General features: G+C 47.5%; 1 protein-coding gene across 1 annotated transcript in view; it reads left to right on the top strand.

The window, feature by feature from the left end:
- Nucleotides 1–12,227, top strand: part of LOC129708792 (EF-hand calcium-binding domain-containing protein 4B-like) — a 62,791-nt gene extending 50,564 nt beyond the window's left edge. Inside the window, 6 exon segments of the mRNA XM_055654763.1 lie at nucleotides 490–619; nucleotides 1,873–1,954; nucleotides 4,812–4,926; nucleotides 6,415–6,516; nucleotides 6,909–6,985; nucleotides 7,363–12,227. Coding sequence (XP_055510738.1) covers nucleotides 490–619; nucleotides 1,873–1,954; nucleotides 4,812–4,926; nucleotides 6,415–6,516; nucleotides 6,909–6,985; nucleotides 7,363–7,444 — 588 coding nt within the window. The 3' untranslated portion in view covers nucleotides 7,445–12,227.
- Nucleotides 12,228–18,600: the final 6,373 nt, after the last annotated feature.

Here is an 18,600-nt window from a genome sequence, read left to right as displayed (position 1 = left end):
CGTTTTCACCCAGAAAGTGGTAACTATCATCAACGCACTACCCGAGGAGAATGGTGCAACAAAGTTGCTGACAGCATTTAGGTGGTGTCTAGTTACGCACTTCAGTCACTAAGGCTACAGGCCAAATGCTGTAAAATGGGATTAATTGTGAATGGGCATCCGCCGGCCAGTGTAGATGTGATGGGCCGAGCGGCCAGTTTCCATTGCTGTGTGGATCTGTGACTCTAACATGCCACTCTGCTTGGTTCAATCTCTTGGTTTGATAGACTACATTGCCTCTCAATGGCATCAGCGTTAATGTTCCCTGGCACATGAGTGAGAGAGAGCCGACTCGTCTCCAGATATCATTGAGTGTCAAGTCAAGTCCCAGCTGTGGAAGTGTTGTAGCTGTCACCTTTCACCCCCACAGCTCCCCTGATGTTGCAGTGACTTTGAATGAATTGGATGCATGTTCCCCATCGACCAATGCTTTCCCCCTCCCTCCCACAGATGGCGGGCTCCAAGGATCCCGACCAAGTCTACAACATCATGTTCGTGGGGAATTCCAATTGTGGGAAAACATCCTTCATCCAGCATTTCTGTGATGGTAATATCCAGCCGGAAACAGCTTCCACCGTAGGTACGGTAATGTCGCTCAAAGTGGATGATTTAAAGGGAGGTTTATGTGGTCTAGCCACAGTTTCTGGAGAGAACCTCTGTCGGATAGCCCTGAATAGTTCCACATCTACTTAATCAGGTTCAAGTACTAGAACCCCAGTTATACCGATAGCCTGTTCATATTAAGTGAACATTGTTTTAAACATATTTACCTTGCTTGTTCTCCACTTTATCCTCATTCATCCATTCTATCATATCCCAATTGTTGGCAGACTAACTGCATAGAATGAAGAAGGGTTCTGAACTGAAACACCACCTCTTCTTTTTCTCCAGAGATGCTGCCTGACCCACTGAGATACTCCAGCATTTTGTGTGTATCTTCGGTATAAACCAGCATCTGCAGTTCCTTTTCATTCTCACTGCATGAACTAACAGCCAAGGAAGTAGATTGCAGTATTTTATAACTCAACGTGTGCAGAGGTTACTCATGCCCTGTATAGTAATCATCTTGGTTGGGAATCTAATTTCAATTCTTTTTTAGGCTTTTCAGCAAAACAAGACTTTTCTGGTTAAAGGGACAGACGTGCAGTCTCGGTACTATTAACTCAAAGAGTTTCAAAGGAAAAGTGAATATTGAGCATTCATTTCTCCTCTGAAACTCTTTGAAGTCACACAAAGAGAACCACACACTAAAGCAAAGAGTGAGGAGAGAAAGTAATCATAATCTAGAGCACAGTGAGTTACAGTTACATTGTCACTTCTCCCCAACCTGAGTTCACACCAGTCCCTGCACACACCAGTGTGCTCACACTAATCCTTGCACACACCATGGTGTTCACACTAGCCCCTGCACAAACCAGTGTATTCACACTAGTACCTGTACACACTGGGGTGTATACCAGTCCCCAGGGTGAAGTTAACACCAGTTCCTGCACACACCAGGGTGCTCACACCTATCCGTGCACACACCAGGGTTGTAATTCACACCAACCGCTGCACACACCAGAGTGGCATTGACAGCCCAAACACAGCATGGACGTTCTTGTGAATGTTTACATTGGGGGTCAAGAGCTCTTTAATGAGTCAAGATTTTGTCCATAGTTTTAAGCAGATAACCATAACCAAATCCAATATCTTCTGACCCGGAGGTAAGAGTGGACCACTGAGCTACAATGAATCCATGGCAATGGAATCTGAGAGCAACTCCAAGATCCAGCTGTTGAAGAAATGTTTCTTCAGTCTAGGTGGTGTTAATCCACTCTGTCTTTACTGCAGGGATCGATTATCGAGTGAAGACCCTGATGGTGGGGGACAGGCACGTTGCCCTCCAACTGTGGGACACTGCAGGTCAGGAGCGGTAAGTGGTGGCAGATGCCTCTGGCTGTCTAGTTACTAAGTCATGGCACAGAGCTAAAGATTCATCATTTTTACATCAGGGAAGGTTGAAGCTGAGTGAGAGAGAGGAAGAGAGAGAGAGAGAGAAATAATGTGTGTGTTTGAGAGAGAGAGAGATAAAATGTATGCATCTGTGTGTGACAGAGAGAGTGGTGCGTGTACGTGCGTGTGCGTGTGTGTGTGCGCAGTCGTTGCACATCAATGCCTCAGAGAGATTTGAATGGAGGGAGGGAAGGAGGGAGGGAGAGATGAATTGTAGATTTTGGATGCTGGTAGAAATAACTGCAAGGATGGGCCCAGAAAGACTGGCGACCATTGACTAGAGTCATGGGATACATCAATAAAGGGCCCAGTATTTAGTGAAAGGGTGAGTAGTGAGAAAGAAGGTTGTAGCCTGCAGAATGTTATCAATGAATTCATGTCGGTAATATATTTAAGATGGGAAAACAAGGCACGAGAATACACGGTGAATGGCAGGATATTGAAAAGTGTGGAGGGAGGACGTACAGCTGTTGGTATATCTTCACAGAAACATGAAGGTATCAGGACAGGTTAAGAAAGAAGATGGTTTAGAGGCCGTTATTGGTCATTGAGTCCAGCCAGGGCAGGTCAGATCTACATACAACAGAAGTGACGGTACAGTTCCAGTCTGAGCACTGCACAAAGAGTGTGGTACCTCTGCAAGGAGAGGTCACCCTGGAACGTATGCAACACTGGTGAGGCTACAGATGGACTGCACTGGAAAGGGTGCAGAGGAGATTTATGAAGGTGTTATCAAAACTGGAGAATATAATTCTGAAGAGAGACCGAAGAAGATGGGAGATACAAGGAACAGTAGATGCCGAGTTATACCAAAAAAAAGAGACAAAAGCTGGAAAAGACACAAACAGCAGGTCAGGCAGCATCTCTGGAGATGTGATGTTTTGGATCGGGACCCTTCTTCAGACTGAACCAAAACGACACTTGTCCATGTTCTCCAGAGATGCTGCTTGATGGCTGAGTTATTCCAGCTCATTGTGTCTTTTTCTGAAGAAGGTGGGGTTGATTCCTAAGGAATGAGGGCAATTCACTGATCCTTGGAGGAATGAGGAGAAAGTTCCTATTCCCCTTAGCAGAGCGATCAAACGGCAGTGGATGTAAATTTGATTTATTTGATGGAAGGTGTGGAGGAGGATTATGGAATTATTTTTTGTCGAAAAGGTCGCGGTGTCTAGATGAACCTCCTGAAAGGCCAACACAGAGATGCAGTCAGTAGTGCCGCTGCCTCACAGCTCAAGAGTTCATTCCTGATCTCGCGTGCTGAACATGTGGTGTTTGCACGTTCTCCCTGTGACTGTGTGGGTTTCCCTCAGGTGCTCCGGTTTCCTCCCACATCCCAATAATATGCAAGTTGGTGGGTCAATTGACCACTGTAAACTTCCCCCGATATATTGGATGGTAGGACTGATGATAGTGTGGGGAGAAATGTTTACAAGGAAAATTAATGGGAGGTGAGCTGGCGTGGACTCAATGGACAGCATGGTTGTGTATGTCGAAAGGCAGAAACCTTGTCACGTTAAAGCCATCGGGATGAATACTTGAAGTGATATAACCTAACCAGTTCAATGGCTGAGCCACTGGGAGATCTGGTAGGTTAAGACGGACTGATCGGAGGTGTTCAGCAATGATCAATATTTTCATACTAAATATCTGAAAACTTCCACAGTAAAGTTTTAGTGAGATGTTTAGTATAAAAATATTGATCGCGGTAGACAATAACACAAAATATAGATAATTTAGATGTTCTGATGACATGATTCTGCAAAAAATAATGATTTTGATTATCTTGAGTGGATATTTCTGGATTTTGAACAAATGCATATGTTAAACGGCCCTTGTCTGCTGCAGTGAGAAAGAACAACATTTATGGGAATTAAACATTCAATTCATTTCATTTGGCATAGAAATTCATGACAAAGTGAGATTTAAAAATTATGTGATATTGTGAATACTTGTGTGAATGGGATCAGTTTGTTAATTGGATACTTTAGCTATTTAAAACATTATTTTTAGCCTTTTCTTAAGAATGGGATAGATGTTTAGATCTAGTAATTGAATTTAGATTAATTTAATTGATTTGATGACACTGATGAATATGATGTTTTGTTGAGTATTTACTATTCGTTTTAACGTTACAATAATAATAAAGTTCTGATCTTGAGAATATCACATTTTTGAATTTTCAAGGCAGTCTGGGTGTTTCCGTCACAACAGTTGTATCACTATTTCCGTCACAACGGTTAATTTTGTATTTAGCTACTTAAATAGGTAATTAACTAATTATATACTTTAATTTCAGGCCATCCAAGTAAGATGTATCATATTTGTTTCAGAATGCTTAAATCTATAATAACTGAAAATTTCATTTGATTCTCTTAATTTCTAAAGCAATAGGGTCATTTCCAAGTATGAAAATGACCATAACTTTTTTAATACTGAAGATATGAAAGTGAATTAGGTATCAAATTAAAGTTCTTTTAAGTTTTACCTGATGGGATAAATTACAGGCTTGATTTCTAAAATCTCAAAATGTTGTAACATTCCTAGTATAAGGCAGGTGGTTTCCTGGTGTCATCTGTTGTTTAGTGTTGGTGCCTGGCATGGTTGGCTCTAGTTCCATGAAGTTGTTCCGACTCTTTAAGTGTTTCTTGGCATGTTGGTGATTGTGCAAGGGGTATAGAGGTATCCATGATGTATAGGGCAATTCACTTAATGTGATCTTCCCTGTTAGTCTTTGGGCAGTCTCCAGTTTTTGATGCCATTTTCCTGTCACCTCACAGGTACCACTGTGTGACCAAACAGTACTTTAGGAAGGCAGACGCAGTGATTGTGATGTACGACATTGCTTCCTCCACCTCGTTCAGTAAGGTGCACTATTGGTTGGCCTGTATCAAGGTAAGAAACGTTGGCTTTAACCTTTCTCTGGTCTTGGAAATATTTTGGATTAGATAGCGGAGCTGAGGACAGGTTCCTGAAGTAGGATGGGACATATACCTGCTGTCCTCCTCTGCTAACTGCGGTAAGTCAGAATGTTATTGCAGCTATGGCTGAGGGAGATTTTAAGCATTCAAAGCCATGAGTAGTTCTGCAACCTCTATTTATATGGAATATTGAATATCAAGCAAAGTTTAATGCAAGATCACATGAGATGATGTGAGGGCAGGATGCTAAACGTTTTGTCAAAGTAATCGGGAGATTTTATAGGAACCGGGGGGGTAACTTTTATACACAAAGGGTGGTGAGTGTATGGAACGAACAGCCTGAAGAGGTAGTTGAGGCAGGTACTATTGCAACATTTAAGCAATTAGCCAGGTACATGAATAGGATAGGTTTAGAGGGATATGGGCCAAATGCAGGCAGGTGGGACTTCTATACCAGTCCAACCTCTTCTGTAGAGGCATGTTGGTCGGCCTGGGCAAGTTAGGCCACAGGGCCTGTTTCCATGTTGTATGCCTCTATGAGAGTGTTGGCCCATGCAACTTAATGCCGCAAGGTGTTGAAAGAGGTTAGTGTGGTCAACACTTACGAAGATAGCAGATAGACTGAGAAGAAGGAGGAGGGATAGGTTCTCCTTATGTTCATAAAAACCACATAGGATGGAGTCATAGACGTGTGCAGTACAGTGCCAGGTCCTTCAAATCATCATGACCATCAAGGAACCATCAATGCTAATCCCATTTGTCCACTGCCTTGGATTCACGTGCTTGTGTAGATCTTCTTAAATGTTGTGAGAACATCTGCCTCCATCACCTGCTCAAGGAGTGGGTTCCATGATATTCCTTGTGACATGGAAACTATTTAGTGATGTTGTAGGTGTGGAAGTCCACAAAGAATCTTCACGAGTGACATCCAAAAACATTACTCAGATGTTGGGGAAATGTTATTCAATTTCTCTTCTCCATAAAGAATCTCTCTCTCGAGGATTCTCTCTCTCTCTCTCAAAAACATCTACTCAGATCTCTCCTCTCTCTCTCCCTGTCTCTCATTCAATTTCTCTCTCTCTCCCTATCTCCCTCTCTCCTCTCTCTCTCTCTCTCTCTCTCTCTCTCCCTCTCTCTCTCTCTCTCTCTCTCTCTCTCTCTCCCTCTCTCTCTCTCTCTCTCTCTCCCTCTCTCTCTCTCTCTCTCTCTCTCTCTCTCTCTCTCTCTCTCTCTCTCCCCTCTCTCTCTCTCTCTCCTCTCCTCTCTTCCCTGCTCTCCCTCTCTCCCTCTATCCTCCCCTCTCCCCCTCTCTCCCTGCCCTCTCTTCTCCTCTCTCTCTCTCTCTCTCTCCTCCTTTGCATATCTGTCCGCTCTGCCCCTGTTCTCTCTCTCTTCCCTTCTGTTGTTCTCGACTTCCATTTTTCTCTGTCTCTTATGCAGATCTGTCTTTCTCACTCTTCAGGAAACAACATCTGATGATGTCTGCATTCTTCTGCTGGGAAACAAAATGGATGACACTGCCCACCGTCAAGTCTCCAAAGCTGAGGCAGAACAACTTGCTCAGGTTGGTTGAAATTTGTATCTCCACTGCCACCCAAAAACCAAAGGACCAATTGGGGTGGAACGGTGGCACAGCGGTAGAATTGCTGCCTTACAGCGCGAGGGACCCTGGTTCAATCCTGACTATGGGTGCTTGTCTGTACGGAGTTTGTACGTGACCTGCATGGGTTTTCGCCAGGATGTTCGGTTTCCTCCCACGCTCCAAAGACGTACAGGTTTGTAGGTTAATTGGCTTGGTATAACTGTAAAATTGTTCCAAGTGTGGGTAGAATAGTGTTAATGTGTGGGGATCGCTGGTCGGCGTGGACCAAAGGACCTGTTCCCGTGCTGTATCTCTAAAGCTAGTAAAAACTAAAACCTTGCCTTGTGTGATATGCTCACCCTTTCTTGCTTCAGAACTACAACATCTTGTTCTACGAATGCAGTGCCCACACTGGTCAGAACATCATTGACTGCATAGTGCATCTCTCAAAGTAAGTGAAGGTGGATGGGGTCCAGGGCTTTCTGTACGATGCACCAGTCACTTATCTCTGGATGGCACAGTGGCACAGCTGGTAGAGCCACTGCCTCACAACGCCAGAGTTTAATCCTGACCTCCACTATTACCATTGTGGAGGTTACATGTTCTCCTTTTGACTGTGTCGGTTTTCATTGGGTGCCTCCCATGTCCCAAAGATGCGCAGGATTGATAAGTTGCTTGGCCGCCCAGCGTGCTGGCCAGTGATAGGATGCGGGAGTGTTGATGGGAATCTAAGTGTAAGATGGTGGGTGATGGTTAGCACGGACGTGATGGGCCAAAGGACCTGTCTCCATACTGTATCTCTCTAAGGCTCTATGGATGTCTTCACAGATCGCTGAAGCAGCAGGAAGAGAGGATTCAAGGGAAGACGGTGGAATTGGTGAAGAAGCCGGCAGAGAAGCGGTGTTGTTAGAAAACATGGAAAATAGGTGCAGGAGTAGGCCATTCGGCCCTTCGAGCCAGCATCGCCATTCAATATGATCATGGCTGATCCAAAATCAGTACCCTGTTCCCGCTTTTTCCCGTATCCCTTGATTCCTTTTGCCCTAAGAGCTAAATCTAACTCTCTCTTGAAAACATCCAGTGAATTGGCCTCCACTGCCTTCTGTGGCAAAAACATCCACAGATTCACGAACTCTCTGGGTGAAAAAGTTTTTCCTCATCACAGTCCCAAGTGGCCTTCCCCTTATTCTTAAACTGTGACCCCGGGTTCTGGACTCCCCCAACATCGAGAACTTTTTTCCTGCATCTATCCTGTCCAATCCTCTAAGAATTTTATATGTTTCTATAAGATACCCTCTCATCCTTCTAAATTCCAGCGAGTACAAGCCCAGTCGACACATTCCTTCATCATATGTCAGTCCCGCTCATCATATGTTGCTCATAGTCTAGTCACAACCACTTAGCAGTGGTATGGGCTGCAGTCCTGAGATGCCCCCACACCTCACCCTTCCTCTACTGTGACTTATGGCACTTTCCTGCCAGATCTGACCCATCACTTTCTCCCTTCATACCATCTCTTCAATCTGTCCCACCATACGTTCATAAGTTCATGTTATAGGAGCAGAATTAGGCCATTTAGTCCATCAAGTCTACTCCACCATTCAATCATGGCTGATCTATCTTTCCCTCCCAACCCCATTCTCCTACTTTTACCTCATAACCCCGGACACCCGTACTGATCAAGAATCTGTAAATCACCGCCTTTAAAATATCCATTGGCTTGGCCTCCACAGTCTGGAAATCCACAGATTGATCACCGTCTGACTAAAGAAATTCCTCCTCATCTCCTTTCTAAAGGTACGTCTTTTTATTCTGAGGCTATGGCCTCTGGTCCTGGACTCTCCAACTAGTGGAAACATCCTCTCCACACCCACTCTATCCAGGCCTTTCACTATTCAGTAAATCCCTTCACACTATCCCATCACTCCAACGCTGCACTCTGCCCTACCACCCTGTCCCGGCACTTGTCCTGTAAGTCCATCTCACTATCCTGCCCAATCACTCCGCCCTGTAACTGCATCCCACCACCCTGTCCTGTCATTCTGTACTGGAACTCTGTCTGGCCACCCCGTCTCACAACATTGTTCCACCTCACTTTTCCACACACCTGCTTTGCCAGGTGAGGAGGGGGCTGTGGACCCCCAGCGGGACCCAAAAACAAGACCTGTCAAAGGGAGCATGAGCTTCTTGCAAGCCAACGGCCATCCACACTTCAGTAGAAGTTGCGATCGCTGTCGAACATAGCATCGTAAGGAATGATGATAAAGCACTCACACACACCAAAATCCCGTACTTCCAGCGGCGGAGGTCCACAGGAACTGGAGGACAGAGACGTGTGGTGCGTCCGTCACCGTTCCCGTTGGAAACCAGCACGACTGCGTCGCTAATGTTTTCAACGATGATAAATGAATGAATGACTTTTCCACCACACGGCTGACTCAATCTTTGCCCCACTGTCCCATCCCACTCTGACCATTTGAATGTCTCATTTCAGTGCGCTACCACAACCCCCCCCCCCCCCCACCACCAAACCATCCTCCCTACAATGCGACAACCTCATGTTATACTGACTGATTATTCTCTTATGTCAGAAGTCCAGTTGCTGTGTCACATCCCACCAGAGCTGAGACATGGGGGACATCAGTCTGGGTGCTGTCAGTGTTGGGACTGTGGATTATCCAGATCCAGAGCAGAATTTTCCACTGGGATAAGTGGCAGTGAATGAATATCCAGGCACAGTAAGGCGGCGCATATATTCACGGTTTTCTCAGGGTAATACAGAAGAGCTGGGGGACACAAACTGCTTTGATCCTATGTGCTGAAGTTGGACTATTGAACAAGCCTGGCTTAACATTGGGACAGGGTATGTTCATTGTAGGCCTCTTGATCAGAGTTCCTGACCATGACTGCACTCTTACTTGCTGCACCACCTCTCCTCCGCTGCCTCCATGTGCTGAATGACTCATCGGGCAGACACTACCAATTCCCCACCAACTTTTATCAGTTCAAAACTGATAAACTGGCTCTTTATCAGCACTAATTCCAGATCACAATATTGCCACAAACAATAGTTGGAGCACCTTCAATACAGGTGCCTGGAGCGCAGCAACACAGTAATGCCCCTGTCCCACTTAGGAAACCTGAACAGATACCTCTGGAGACTTTACGCCCCACCCAAGGTTTCCGTGTGGTTCCCGGAGGTTTTTGTCAGTCTCCCTACCTGCTTCCACTACCTGCAACCTCCAGCAACCACCTGCAACCTCCGGGAACCGCACGGAAACCTTGGGCGGGACACAAAGTCTCCAGAGATTTCCGTTCAGGTTTCCTAAGTGGGACAGGGGCATAAAGGCTTCACTTGTTCACCAGCACCTTGTTGAGGGTAATTAAGGGTGTGTATTAAATATTGGTCAGTAGTATTGGCCACTTGCACATGAAGCAAGCCCCTCGATGGCTCACCAAGGGTCATTGGAGGGACTGCCTCTTGGAGGATCGCTAGTGCTCGTGCCCCAAGGTGCTTCAGGCAACTAAAATGGTATTGCACGAGGAACAGCCTTTCCATTGGGGTATGCGCCAGTGCAGAAGGAAAGGTCGGGGGGAGTTCCCCCCGCCACGGGTACCATGTAATCCCGTGCTACTTCCTCCATGGTCGGCAACTAAACCGTCTCCCACACCCGGTTTGCCAGGTGAGGAGAGGGCTGTGGACCCCCAGCAGGACCAAAAACAAGACCTGCCAAAGGGCGGATGAGCTTCTAGCGTGCCAACGGCCATCTACACTTCAGTAGAAGTTGCGATCACTGTCGTACACGGCATTGTAAGGCACCGTGCCCGTTGATGTTTTCAACGATGATGATGATGATGAGAAGGAAACAAGCTCAGGTCTGGGAGCCACCCGGGTAAGAATCCCAAGGATGGGAAGAGGGAGCTGAGATTAAGGGTTGATAGATCAGGAGAGGGATAGAGATAGTAGGCGACTGGCGGGATCATGGGGATAGTGAAGGATCAGCAGGGCAGGACTGGCCATCTGTGTCATGGTGAGGTCTTGTGCGCGTTTCGTGCATTGGCGGATGCAGGGGGAAGGATGAGGGGTCAGCACATCGGTGGGAGAGGGAGGGTGGGGCAGATGAAGGTTGTGAGTTTGGGTTCCTGGGGACTGGCGGATGGTGAATGGAAGATGTCCTCATAGACAACCCACCAAATCATTTATCACAACTTGCCTGACATCTGCCCTGACGGGTCCCTTGTGCAGGGTTTGGCTCTGGCCCATATACAGTGTGGGACACCAGGTGACATTGATAGTCTTGGAAGAGGCCATCAATGTGTGTTATACACCGTTGGTGACCACTAGGCATGACCCGGGTCCCCAGTGGGACCATGGTTACAAACATTGTGCAACCCAATGCTCAGTTAGGTTTGTTTTATCATGAGACATCCAGCACAGGAATAGGCCCTTCAGCCCATAATATCTGCGCCGGCCATGATGCCAATTTATACTAATCCCATCCATCCATCCATCCGCCCATAGTCTGTATCTTTCATCTCCTTCCTGTTCAAATACATGAAACTGGACCATACAGCACAAAAAACAGTGATGGCACCAAACCCATTATAGGTCTAGCTTTTGTACAATTATTACATTTAATACTGATTTTTATTAAATAATAATCCAGAGTGACTTATTTGTTATGAATTAGAGTAACACAGCTTGGAAACAGGCTTCGGGCCTAACACATACACATTATATGTGTACCTGTGACTCCTGGTTTGACACTCTCTCGGCCTTCTATTTGTTGTGTGTCACACTCTCCCTTATGCACCTTTGGTAATATTGCTGAAAATATTTTATGGAAATAAAAGTGCCTTTGAACTGTTCACCGTATTGTTGCTTCTCGGAGCGGGCTGTCAATTCATATGTGTCCTCTCAATGCAGTCCAGGGAAAGAGTCCCGCGGCAATCTGTTCGAGGATTTTTCTGACATACAAACTTTGCCAGATGTTTGGAGGGAAGCAGAGACACCACTCAAAATTCCCAGCCATGTGGTCTTGCAGGTGCAGGGAGCATATTGTAGAGACATAGGAACTCTGATTAAAAGACAGCTTGAGACTTTGGGTCCACAAGTTCGATATTTAGCTTTGTATCCCAGCAACATGTTGGTAGCACGGTGGCACAGCTGGCAGAGCCGCTACCACACAGCTCCTCAGACCTGGGTTTGATTCTCACCATGGATGATGGACTTCACATGTTCTCCCTGTGACCTCGTGTGTTTCCTCCGAGTGCTCCAGTTTACTCCCACATCCCAAGGACGTGTGGGTTGGTGGCCACTGTCAATTATTCCCTAGCTTGGAGGTGCAGTGGTAAAATCTGGGAAGAGTTGTTGAGCGCGTGGGGAGAATCATTTTGCGGGAGTTTAGTTTAGTTTAGAGATGCAGCCCGGAAACAAGGCCACTGAGTTTGTGCCAACCAGCGATCACCCTGAACACTAGCACCATCCTACACACTCAGGACAATATATATAATTTTTACCGAAGCCAGTTAACCTACAAACCTGTACGTCTTTGGAGTGTGTGAGGATGCAGGAGCACCTGGGGGAAACCCACGCGGTCACGGGGAGAATGTACAAACTCTGTACACGTGGGACAGCACCAGTAGTCAGGATCGAACCCGGGTCTCTGGCGCTGTAAGGCAGCAACTCCGTGCCATGCCGTGCCACGCTACTGCGCCATCCTCGTGGGGAAGGGGATAACTCTGAGCTGAAGTAAATCGATAAGTTGAATGGCTTCACAGGTTCACAGATTCATATGGTATGAAAACAGCCCCTTCGGCCAGTTAATCAGCCACTTACACACTAATCCTACGTTGATCCTATTTGTGGGATTGGGGTGGGCAGAACACAGGGGGAATAAGTGGAATGGGAAAGGACTTATGGAGCTTGGTGGGTTGGGATGAGGAAGTATTGTGTGCAGTTTTGCTCCCCTAATTTGAGGAAGGACATTCATGCTATTGAGGGAGTGCAGCATTGGTTTACAAGGAAAATTCCCAGGATGGCGGGACTGTCATATGCTGAGAGAATGGAGCGGCTGGGCTTGTATACTCTGGAGTTTAGAAGGATGAGAGGTCATCTTATTGAACCATATAAGATTATTAAGGGTTTGGACACGCTAGAGGCAGGAAACATGTTCCCGATTTTGGGGGAGTCCGGAACCAGGGGGACACAGTTTAAGAATAAGGGGTAAGCCATTTAGAACAGCGATGAAGAAACACATTTTCACACAGAGAGTTATGAATCTGTGGAATTCGCTGTCTCAGAGGGCGGTGTAGGCCGGTTCTCTGGATACCTTTAAGAGAGAGCTAGATAGGGCCCTTGAAGATAGCGGAGCCAGGTTGATATGGGGAGGAGGCAGGAATGGGGTATTGGGATGATCAGCCATGTTCACATTGAATGGCGGTGCTGGCTTGAACGGTCGAATGGCCTACTCCTGCACCTATTGTCTATTGTCTAAGGTACTGGGGAACAGGAGGGGCAGGTTAGGGTGATAATGTTCTCTGTCATGCAGAGAGGCTGGATCTGCATTGATCTCAGGCAGGTGGGATGTGCCGAGCTGCGAATGGGGATCCAGAGACGCCACTGGTGCCCTGTCTCCTCCGGCCCAACAGGTGGCGAAGGGGCTGCAGGTGCCCCTCACGCTGGGGTCAGGTCAGGGTTCAGGGTGGGGGATTGAGCACTGTGGCCCCTTTGCCCGGGTGAGTGGGTCTGGGGAGGGGGAGGGGGGGGGGGGGGGGGGGGGGGGGGGCGTGTGGGGGGGTGGGCATCTTTAAAGTGCTGTAGGGACTGGCGTCTGGGATAGCTCTCAGCTACCGTCCTCCGGAACTTCGCAATTCACCACTGGTTGATCTCTGCCACATCTTTCTGCACATTGGCCGTCATCAGTCAAAGTACAGAGTATACAAATTGGGAGGTAATGTTGCAGTTATACAAGACGTTTGTGAGCCCACATCTAGAGTATTGTGTTCAGTTTTGCACCATATTACAGGAAAGATATTGCCAAGGGTGCAGAGAAGGTTTACAATGATGTTGCCAGGACTCAAAGGCCTGAACTATAGGGAGATGTTTCATTCATTGGAGCGCAGGAGGATGAGGAGTGATCTTATAGAGGTGTACAAAATCATGAGAGGAATGGATCGGGTTAATGCACAGACTCTCCAGCCCACTGTAGGGGAATCAAGAACCAGAGGACATAGGTTTAAGGTGAGGGGGGAAAGATTTAATATGAACCTAAGGAATAACTTTTTTACTCAAAAGATGGTGGGTGTATGGAACAAGCTGCTGCAGGAGTGGTTGAGGCAGGTACTATTGTGACATTTAAGAAACAGGGTCTCGTTCCGAAACGTCACCCATTCCTTCTATCCAGAGATGCTGCCTGTCTCGCTGAGAAACATTGAGATAGGTACATGGATAGGACAGGTTTGGAGGGATATAGGCCAAATTCAGGCAGTTGGGACTAGTGTAGATGGGACGTGTTGGTCGGTGTGAGCAAATTGGGCTGAAGGGCCTGTTTCCGTGCTCACTTACACGATCTCAGTTTGTTGTTCACTGTTGTATAAAAGAGATTAGCCAAGCGCCATGCTCAAAGTTAGCAGGCTGAAGAAGGGTCTCGACCCGAAACGTCACCTATTCCTTCGCTCCATTGATGCTGACTCACCCGCTGAGTATCTCCAGCATTTTTGTCTACCTTCGATTTATCCAGCATCTGCAGTTCTTTCTTAAAGGCTTCATCAGCTTGTCCTTTTCAGCCAGCAGGAGGAGCCAGAGAGCACAGGATGAACCTGCATCACAGCTTCCCCATTCAACACTGAACTCTTGCAGGTTACACAAAAAAAGCTGGAGAAATCAGCGGGTGCAGCAGCATCTATGGAGCGAAGGAAATAGGCGACGTTTCGGGCCGAAACCCTTCTTCACAAAGATCCTAGAGGATCTTTGCTTCTTCAGACTGATCGGGGGCTTCAGACTGATCGGGGGCGGGGACAAGGAAAAAGGAGGAGTAGCCAGAAGGCTGGGGGATGGGAGGAGACAGCAGGGGGGGCTGAGGAAGGGGAGGAGACAGCAAGGACTAACAAAATTGGGAGAATTCGATGTTCATGCCCCCAGGGTGCAGACTCCCCAAACGGAATATGAGGTGCTGTTCCTCCAATTTCCGGTGCTGCTCGCTGTGGCCATGGAGGAGACCCAGGACAGAGAGGTCGGAGACGGAGTGGGAGGGGGAGTTGAAGTGCTGAGCCACCGGGAGGTCAGCTTGGTTATTGCGGACCGAGCGGAGGTGTTCGGCGAAACGATCGCCCAACCTCCGCTTGGTCTCACCGATATAGATCTGCTGACATCTAGAGCAGTGGACCTGTCTAGATGAGGTTGGAAGAGATGCAGGTAAACCTCTGTCGCACCTGGAACGATTGCTTGGGTCCATTGAACGGAGTCGAGGGGGGAGGTAAAGGGACAAGGTTGCATCTCTTGCGGTTTGCAAGGGAAAGTGCCCGGACTAGGACCGAGAGGGAAGGGAACGTGTTGGTCGGTGTGAGTCCCTTTACCTCCCCCTCGACTCCGTTCAAGGACCCAAGCAATCGTTCCAGGTGCGACAGAGGTTTACCTGCATCTCTTCCAACCTCATCTATTGCGTCCGCTGCTCTAGATGTCAGCAGATCTATATCGGTGAGACCAAGCGGAGGTTGGGCGATCGTTTCGCCGAACACCTCCGCAGGTCCGCAAACCAAGCTGACCTCCCGGTGGCTCAGACTTCAAACTCCGTCACCTCTCTGTCCTGGGTCTCCTCCATGGCCACAGCGACAGCACCCGCTGAGTATCTCCAGCATTTATTCCGTTTGGGGACCTTGCACCCCGGGGGCATGAACATCGAATTCCAGCAGTCTGCTGTCTCCTCCCCTTCCTCAGCCCCCCTGCTTCATCAGCCTTCTGTCTCTTTTTTCAGTCCCCACCAGGAGGAGTCAAGAAGGGTTTCGGCCCAGGATGAACCTTTGCATCACAGCTTGCCCCATTTCAACAGCTGAACCTTCGATTGCAGCAGTGCAGTTCCATCTTAAACACTGAACTCTTGCAGTAGTGTTCCATACAGAGACCACACTTCTATACCTACCTCAGGTGGATATCCATGGCTCTTTTGAAACACACTGGTGTTTCCTGTCGTTTCTGTTCTCCACCAGTCTATCCTGCCCTCTCTGATCTCCTTCTCTCCTTTCTTCGACCATTACAATGCCTCCTCAGGAAATATGACAGGGTAGACATCGAGACATTGGCAGATAGCTGTGGTCACGTAGAAATTTCTTCTCTCGGAAGATGGTGAATCTCGGGAATTCTTTACCCAGAGAAAGAGGTGGAAGCTGGTGAACAGCAAGTGAATGTTAGTGCTGGCAAGTGATAATCTTTCAGGAGTAAGGATGAGAAGTATTATAATCCAAATGGTGTAATCTTAAAGCTTGGAGCGCAAGTAAATGCTTGCAGTGGTGGGGAAGGCTGTGCCTGTGATGGATTGAGCTGAGGCCACAACTTCCATATGGGGTGGCGCTAGATGGTGGGAGAAATGTGTGTGCTGACCACATTATGTGTGTGGGGGTGACCACATTAGCTCTATTCCCCTCCTTCGTACAGTCATCTCCTACTCCTCCCATCCCCAATTCCCCATTTACCATATAAGTTAACCATGTATCTTCCCTTATCCCCCTACTTATCCCTTTCAACCCATGCCCCTTCAACCGGCTTTACATTCCACTCTTCTTCCTATTTACTTATCTGACAACATTTTGTCCCTTTAGATTCATAGAGTCATACAGCGTGGAAACAGTCCTTTCAGCCAAACTTGCCCATGCCGACCATCACACTAGTCCCACCTGCCTGCGTCTCCCTTTCATCTCTGGCCTTTTTCACTTATTCCATCCATCTGACAATCACCCCCCTCATCTGTAACCACCTATCATTTGCCAGGATATGTCCCACCCCCACCTCTCTTTTCCAGCTCTCCTCACCCCGACCCCATCAGCCTGAAGAAGGATCTCGACCCGAAACGTCACCCATTCCTTCTCTCCAGAGATGCTGCCTGTCCCGCTGAGTTACTCCAGCATTTTGTGTCTATCTGTGTGTTTCCCTTCAGCATGTTGTAGTTTGCTCAATGGAAATTTGCAAGTGGTTTCCCGACTTCCCCTTTCCAAAGTCGGCGATTAGTTTCTGAGCAGTGAATGCATTGTACTACATTAGAAGAACAATAAATAAATGGCTACTTCACCCGGAAGGGTATTCGACAGAGATTCAGAAATAACTTTCAGAAATAGAATTCAAGAAGTATTGCCGGGGAATAGAAACTGCAAAGCAATGGGATCATATTGACACACAAGGAACTGCAGATGGTGGAATCCTGAGCAAAATACAGCCAGTGTAACTCAACGGGTCATGCAGCATCTGTGGTGGGAATGGATAGGCAACGTTTTGGATCGGGACCCTTCTTCAGGCTGACTTTAGTAGAGGGAGAAAGCTGGAAAAGTGAGATTGGGTTAAGAGAAAGACTGGCAAGTGATAGGTGGATACAGGTGCGAGGGTTCGATTTGCAAATGGGTGGAGTGTGTGACAAAGGTTAGAGATGGAAGGGCGACAAAAGGGTATCAGATACAGAGCGAGGAAGAGAGAAATGTAAACCCAAAGGGAACGAGAAAAGTGGAAGAACGATTTTCAAAGAGCAAACACAATAAGAATCATAGTCAACCAGCGTGGAAACAGGTTCTTCAGCCCAACTTGCCTACACCAACCAACATATTTCACTAGCCATTTACACTAGTCCCATTTTCCTGTGTTTAGTTCATATACCTCTAAACCTGTCCTATCCATGTACCTGTGTAATTGTTTCTTAAAAGTCCCAATAGTCCCTGCCTCAAATGGCATCTTCCATACACTCACCACCCTTTGTGTGAAAAGGTTACCTCTCAGATTCCTATTAAATCTTTCCCGTTTAACCTTAAACCTATGTCCTCTGGTTCTCAATTCCCCTACTCTGGGTACGAGACTGTGAGTTTACCCAATCTATTCCTCTCACGATTTTATACACGTGTATAAGATCACCCCTCATCATCCTGCGCTCCAAGGAATAGAGTCCCAGCTCGCTCAACCTCTCCCTATACCTCAGACCCTCGAGTCCTGGCAACATCCTCGTAAATCTTCTCTGTACCGTTTCCAACTTGACAACATGCCTTTCCAACTTGACAAGATGAATGACCTCTTTCTGTGCAGGAAGAATCCATTATTCTCATAGCTATTTCTTCTCCTCTACCTCGCCCCCCCCCCCCACCACCACCTCTCCATCCCTGCCCCACACAGGTGATTGCCAATACGAAGCCGGTGCCATCGCATGCAAGATGGCTCCGTGGCTGTTGCTGCTGCTGTTGACCACGTGCCTGACCATTCGTGTGTACGGAGTGGGCGGTGTGTTGACCTTCACGTACACGGGGGGCGTCTGCACCACCAGGTGTGCTAAGCAGGAGCTGGAGTTCTACTGGTGCTACAAGCATGGAGGGGACCTATCGAACTGGGACTACTGCTCTCCCATCTCACAAGTGGATTACACCGGCAGCTACTGCTCCAACAACTGCGCCGAGGGATGGCTCTACGACCATTGGTGCAAACTGGAGAAGGGTGGCTGGTCCATCTGCAGCCTCGTCGTCGGATGCTGAAGTGTTCTGACTGCGAGCCGCACGGCCCAATCCGTCAACAAGATACCATTCCAAGATGACCATCTCCGAACGGCTGTGGGCCAGGGCCGGCTATGTGTTGCTTCACAGATTGTTTCCTTTGTTGTTATAATTGATGGTGCCATTTGCAAAAGGACATGCTGAGCCTGTCAGCTGAAAACTGCTTCAGGACCACCCTTCCTGCTTGTCGTTTGGTAATTGCTTTGGTTTTTGGATGAATGAATGAATACTTTATTGTCACGTGCGACAAGTCACAGTGAAATTTGGGATGGATGAATGGATTACAGGTGGGGGGTTGTGTGTAGAGGAGTGATTGTTGAAGGGAAGAGA

Source organism: Leucoraja erinacea, chromosome 24, assembly GCF_028641065.1.
Source record: "Leucoraja erinacea ecotype New England chromosome 24, Leri_hhj_1, whole genome shotgun sequence".
Classification (NCBI taxonomy): domain Eukaryota; kingdom Metazoa; phylum Chordata; class Chondrichthyes; order Rajiformes; family Rajidae; genus Leucoraja; species Leucoraja erinaceus.
This window is presented reverse-complemented; position numbering and strand designations above follow the sequence as displayed.